Source organism: Trachymyrmex cornetzi, unplaced genomic scaffold (assembly GCF_001594075.2).
Source record: "Trachymyrmex cornetzi isolate Tcor2-1 unplaced genomic scaffold, Tcor1.1 scaffold961, whole genome shotgun sequence".
Lineage (NCBI taxonomy): Eukaryota > Metazoa > Arthropoda > Insecta > Hymenoptera > Formicidae > Trachymyrmex > Trachymyrmex cornetzi.
In genome coordinates this window covers 10,508-16,804 of record NW_017300313.1, presented here as the reverse complement: position 1 = coordinate 16,804, position 6,297 = coordinate 10,508, and the positions used below count along the sequence as shown (strand labels likewise).

Sequence of the window (6,297 nt, the reverse complement as noted above, 5' to 3'; positions counted from 1 at the left end):
CAGGTCATATCCTCTAAATTCTGTTAAGTTTTACTAAAGTCATTACACACGTAAGTGCTGTAAATAATAAAAAAAGTTATCAGTTTTAATTATTGACGTATAAATAATATTTTTATTAATGATAAAACAAATTCAATTATTATCTTGGAATTTTTAATTACTAATAATTAATCACAGATAAGAATTGAAACAAAAGTGTTTGTTTATTGTAATGAATATACAACGTAAAACAGATTACCGATATTTATGGTACATAAATTGATAAATATTAAAAGATATTTATAAATACTTATAATATTACATTTAAAATCGCAATTTAAGTACAAAAATTTATTAACAATACTTACAATTTAGTCAATGTATTGTGTACCAAAAACAAAGAATTAAGAAATTTACTACGGTCTTATTTAATATTACATTTTAATGAAACACAATTTTGGTAATATATTATCAATCTTAGAAGAAAAACCTTTTTGTCAGGAATAACATTCTCTCACGATAAACAATAATCCTTTTATTAATTATATATTTGCCATAAAAGAATAATTGTAATACATTTTGGTCCATAATTTAATTTTTCAACCAAGATAAGTATTTTTTATATAAGCCGAAAGTACAATAAATAAACATTTTTAACAAGAAAATATTAGGAGGGATCCCGTTTGCCTACAAATCGATTGCTTACAGTATCGTTTACCTACATCACTTTTGCTGTTCGTTTGCGCACAAAAATTATTGCCTACAACTCGATTGCATACATGCACTTTTACACTGCACAAATAAAAATTTTAGAAACGGAGTTACATTTACTTACATGTATTATTGCCTACAGCTCGATTGCCTACATCTATTATTGCCTACAATTCGATTGTCTACATGTATTATTGTCTACAGCTTGATTACCTACAAGCACTTTTGCGCACAATTGTAAAATTAAAGTTAAGTAAGAAAATAATTTGTAGTGATAAATATTGACAACAACGGAGCAGCTCTATTCATAAGAATGAATCTTCATAATGGTACTCTCGAATACCAAAACATGTGCAACAGTACAATTATAGAAGTTGTCGGGGGGGGGGGGGGAGATGGGGTGAGAATCGCTTCACGTAGAAACGGGAAAATATAAAATAGTATTTAATGGCAAATAAAATGCGTGTAGGCAATAGAGCTGTGGGTAATAATACATGTAGGCAAAAGTAACTCCGTTTTTAAAATTTTTATTTGTGCGCAAAAGTGCTTATAGACGATCGAGCTGTAGGCAATAATACAAGTAGGCAAATGTGATATTTCGTCTCCGAAAAGTTTATTTGTGCGCAAAAGTGCTTGCATTGTGGGCAATCGAACTGTAAGTAGCTGTAATTTTTGTGTGCAAACGAACTGACGGCAAAAGTGATGTAGATAAATGATACCGTAGATAATTGATTTGTTAGCAAAAGGAGTCATTTCAAATGTTAGACACAGATTAATTTATCATGGATTGTCTACGACTAATTATTATCAATCTTCTGGAAATAGTTCTATTATACGATCATATACTAGAGTTTTAGCATCAATGCAATTAGAAAACCTGTATGGAAAAATAATGTACATGCAATTTTTTCTAGCAGGATAACATTTGGCAAGCGCTTATACGTCTCCAATACATTCTGAAAATATGGAAGGTGATAAAATTAGTGATAATAATGAAATATAAGCAATTATTTTTTAAGACAATTGAGGGGCTGGATTCTATAAGGGGATACGCGTGGATTTCGCAGGATAAGTATTGTCCGCATGGACTAATTTTGGATGTCGCTCTAATTTCAATTTTGACAACTGATTCTTGTAGAGAATTTCATAACGCATCTTTTTTGTCATTAAACCAAATATTTGGAATTTTTTTTGTTTTTAAGTTATAAAAAAAAGTAATTTTTTTAACGAAAAAATTTCAATAAGTTTTTGTGTTCAACTCGCTATATCTCAGCCAAATATGAATATTTTTCTTTGAAATTTTGATAGGGTAAACTTCAACATGTTTCTCGAAATATAAAGCATATAAAAAATTTTCGAAACATTTCACAGCCAAATGCCGAATTTTTCAAAATATTCCTCTCGAATTAGTACACTGAGAGAAAAAAAATGGTACCAGTAACTATAAAAGTATAGTGAAATAGTACTTGAAGAATAAAAAATAGTTGTCGGAAAAAAAGTCTCATAGTTAATTGAAATACAGAAATATAATTGGAATAAGTGGACAATATTTTTGACACGACTATGGGTGAATAGTTAAGTGGCAAACTATATTTTTATCGTCATTAGTACTACACTGAGAATCGTTGCCGCAACTACAAAAGTATAGTGAAATAGCACCTCAACTATTCATAATTAGTTGTGGGAAGAAAAATGCCATAGTTAATGGAAATGCACAAATATTGGTAAATACAACCAAATAATATAGTTATTAGTACTACACTGAAAATCGTTGCCGTAACTACAAAAGTATAGTGAAATAGCACCTCAACTATTCATAATTAGTTATGGGAACAAAAATATCATAGTTAATTAAAATGTAGATATTGGCAAAATATAACTAAATAATATAATTAATATTTGTGAACAGTTCTGCGATTTTGTCAATAATATTGTTGCCATAACTATATTTTTATAGTTATTATTACAATAATTTTTTTTTAAGATACAATTTTTATTTCTTAATTATTATATCAATATGTACAATTTATTTATATATTTGTTACGCATACAATTTAATTACAATTACGCATTGGATATTTGAAAAAACGTATGGGGTATCGACGGGATTTAAACTTAAGATCTCTAGGTTAGGAGTGGCACCAAGTTGGACACGGCTCAATTGGACACGAGCCACTCACAGCGCTTGAGACTACAAAGCACTGGTCCCTAAGCACTGGACCCTAAGCACTGGTCGCTGTGATTGGTGGTGTCCAATCGAGCCGTGGTCAATCGGAATCACCCCATACCATGATACTGGCATCAGGCAAGGATTGGGAAGAAGTCACGCTCGCTACGAACGCCGTCATCCATAGGATCTCGAATCTGGGGTTAGAAGTTGCTCCAACCAAAACGGAAGTGGTTGGCTTCCATGACAAAGGTAAACCAGCTAACACCGTATTAAGGGTGGCGGGAATGGATATCAGAGTAGGCTCGAGCATGAAATACCTTGGGCTGATGCTTGACAGCAGGTGGACATTCGAAGCCCACTTTATCGAATTGGTGCCTAGATTGGAGAGGTCTGCACTAAACCTAAGCAGGCTACTCCCCAACTTGGGAGGACCTAATAATAAGGTGAGAAGGCTCTACGCCCAGGTGGTAACTTCAATAGCTCTCTATGAGGCCCCAGTCTGAGGGTACGAGACGAACAGGAACAGGAAAACCGTACAAACTTTACGGAAAACACAGAGGAGGATGACCGGAAGACTGATCAGGGCATACAAAACGACTTCTCTTGTGGTCAATACGGCCCTGGCAGGGATGCCTCCGTTTGAACTAGAGGCGAAACGGCAGGAAGAGGTTTATGAAAGGATCTCGGAGATAAGAAAAATCACTCCAACCAACACTCCGATACCGAAATATATCATAGACTCCATTAAGGAAGAATCGAAGAAAAAGATGATTAGGAATTGGAGATTGTGGATAAGGAACACCGAACAAGGGGAAGATGCAATTGCAGGGGCCATCGAGGAATAATTGCAGGGATGGTTAGACGCAAGGGTGTGCCTCTTCTTCCGGGCGACGCAGGTCCTGATGGGGCACGGTTGCTTTGGAAGATACCTGTGCATAGGGAGGGAGAGGACACCCAGATGCTGGCATGGCGAGGCAATAAACGATTCATCAAGGCACACGCTTAGATATTGTCCAGCATGGGCACAGGAAAGGGCATCCCTAGTGGAGGTTACGGGACCGGATCTTACATGGAGCTCTATCATCAGAGCTCTAAGGAGGGAGGATGGCAGAAGAGCATTCCTAATCTTCTGCAAGTCAGTAATGACGAAGAAGGAAGCGGCAGAAAGAGCACGAGAAGGAGTAATTATACCCCCGGCTGTGCAAAACAGATAGGATTTTAGAACAACAAAAGTACTTGTAGTAGCCAGGACAGGTGAGCCCGAAGGGCCAAGATGGGAGGGGGGACTGTGCGGGGGAGCGCGCGAGAGAGCACAAAGAGACAGGAGGGATCGCCGCACCGAATAGCGGAGCGGTGAGGGATGATAATGACAAAGTCCCGATACCACGGGGAGAGGTATCTTCTCCATCTTTAACTTAGATGCCTCTCCCCGTGGCCCTAGAACAAACGTGTTAATAGGAGGAGACAAACACCCGCACCGACTAGCAGGGCGGCTGGTCTCAAACAATAAACGTCATTAAGATAGGGCTTAGAGGCCGAGCCAGATGCGTCCGGCCCTCTAACGGAAAGATCCATGGGACCAAGGGCGGGGGCCCGAGGTCCCACCGAGATGGGTAAACGGGGCAGGGAGGGTGTGTCGCCGGCGTCTTCACACCCTCATGTATATATATGGTAGGTTATGCACAATAACAGTGCGGAGGCCCATCCGGAAGTACTACTGTTGCGAAATTCCCGGATGGGTCCCATCCAAATAAGAGGAACCTCCCAAGCTAGGGTGTGAGCTACCGTGCATGGCACAAGGGAAGTTGCGTTCAGAATGGTGCCTTCTGGATACCGAGCGTCCTCCAGGAGTAAATAGCCAAGCCTCGGGCATTCGCGACTCTGCCTGGGTGAGATCGCGCGACCGCAATACTCGTTAGACCTTGTATAGATACAACAAATAAAACCAACAAAACCGATATAAACCAAGTCCTCCAGGGAGTGGCTTCTCTCGGAAGCGAACGACTGGAGGAGAGCAACACAGCGAAGACGGGTTTAACCAAAACCCGACTTTGCTTTAGCGGTACCGCCAAATGCTGGTATAAGAGGGAGAAGAAGCAAATTGCAGCAGCCAAAGCTCTAACTCCCTCAAGGCGATGGTGTGGCCGGCACGGTTAAACGCGTGAGGCCGGAACACTGCATCCCCAGCCCGATGGATAGTCGCCTGGACAAGAAACCCAAAGTCGTCGACCGAGGATCGTATGTCCAGGCGACAAAGAGGATCATCAGGATAGCTCTCGTAGCGAAGGACTGAAAACAAACTGGGCTCCAGTGAGATGAATGAGATCAGGAAACTGATTACGCGGCGCATCCTCGAACTTCTCAAGGATGGGTAGCACCCACCTTCACTGGAACTTGGAAGAGGGATGGCGCAGTCATCATCAACTGTGCTAATCGACAATCGATGAATTGGCTTTTACCAGTCTACCGAGTTCAATATTGGAGGGTACACTCTGCATGTGTTGTCGACCGGGGAGCTTCCCAAGCGATACCGGGTGGTGGTGCATGTGGAGGAGCCAGATTTGGCTGCCGAAGAGGCTATGAAGCTTCTTGATAGACAAAATGCGGGTCTGGGCGCCAGGGAATGGGTTGTCGTGAATGGGAATGAGAGTAGGGACGCCAAGAACGCCCACTTCGCTGCCTTAATTGGTGATGTTTCACTGGAGACTCTTCAGATCTGCGGTTTCAAACCCTTTTGTGGGCTGGGTCGAGCAACTAAGCTGCTCTATACAGAACACAAAGCGGGAACGACTACTAGGACTTAGGAGGCCGCTTAGATTTTGCGGGTTTCACAATACCAATTGTACAAATTAACTTGCATCACAGCAGAGGCGCCTCGGCGATTCTAGCCAGGAGCATGACTGTGATGCAGATAACAATAGCACTCATTCAAGAGCCATGACTGAATAACGCTATCAAGGGACTGAGTGGCTACAGAGCAATATACAAAGCAGACACTTAGGACAAGGTAACGAATTGTATTGTGATTAAAGAACTAAATGCTATTCTTATGTTATAACTCAGCGATGGTGACATGACTGTGGTACAATTCGTAGCAGGAATGCCTGGGGTTCGATTTTAGGGGTCCACATTTCGTTCTCAGTTATTTTTATATTCATGACTGTTAAAATCTGATACGACCGGATGTTATGTCAGCGATCATAAATGTATTGTTATGCCCATGCCGTGTCGACACCATAGATCGCCACTCGCAAAGTGCGGAAGGTCGCGATGCGCAGCGACACATGTGGTTGATAAACAAGATCAGCGAATTTGGACGTGAGCCGTCGCTGCGTTCGGATGTGTTCTCGTTCTGTCAACTAATATTTTCGATCATGTGCTCCGAGTGTATCGTGTGTGTATCCTGCGTTGTACAATAAACGCTTCTTGTTCCTTTC

At 40.6% G+C, this 6,297-nt stretch overlaps 1 protein-coding gene across 1 annotated transcript; it reads left to right on the top strand.

Annotated features, from left to right (window-relative positions):
• The first annotated feature begins 2,979 nt into the window (after positions 1-2,979).
• LOC108769863 (uncharacterized) lies at positions 2,980-3,705 on the top strand. Its single transcript, XM_018521082.1, has 2 exons — positions 2,980-3,303; positions 3,418-3,705. Exons 1-2 carry the CDS (start codon positions 2,980-2,982, stop codon positions 3,703-3,705), a joined length of 612 nt encoding a protein of 203 aa, XP_018376584.1.
• The last annotated feature ends 2,592 nt before the right edge of the window (positions 3,706-6,297 follow it).

Bases quoted from the DNA above. Each gene is read 5' to 3' on its own strand.
- LOC108769863 (XM_018521082.1), top strand. From the start codon at position 2,980: ATGATACTGGCATCAGGCAAGGATTGGGAAGAAGTCACGCTCGCTACG. The intron at 3,304-3,417 runs GTGAGAAGGCTC...CGGAAAACACAG, and splicing joins TGGGAGGACCTAATAATAAG to AGGAGGATGACCGGAAGACT.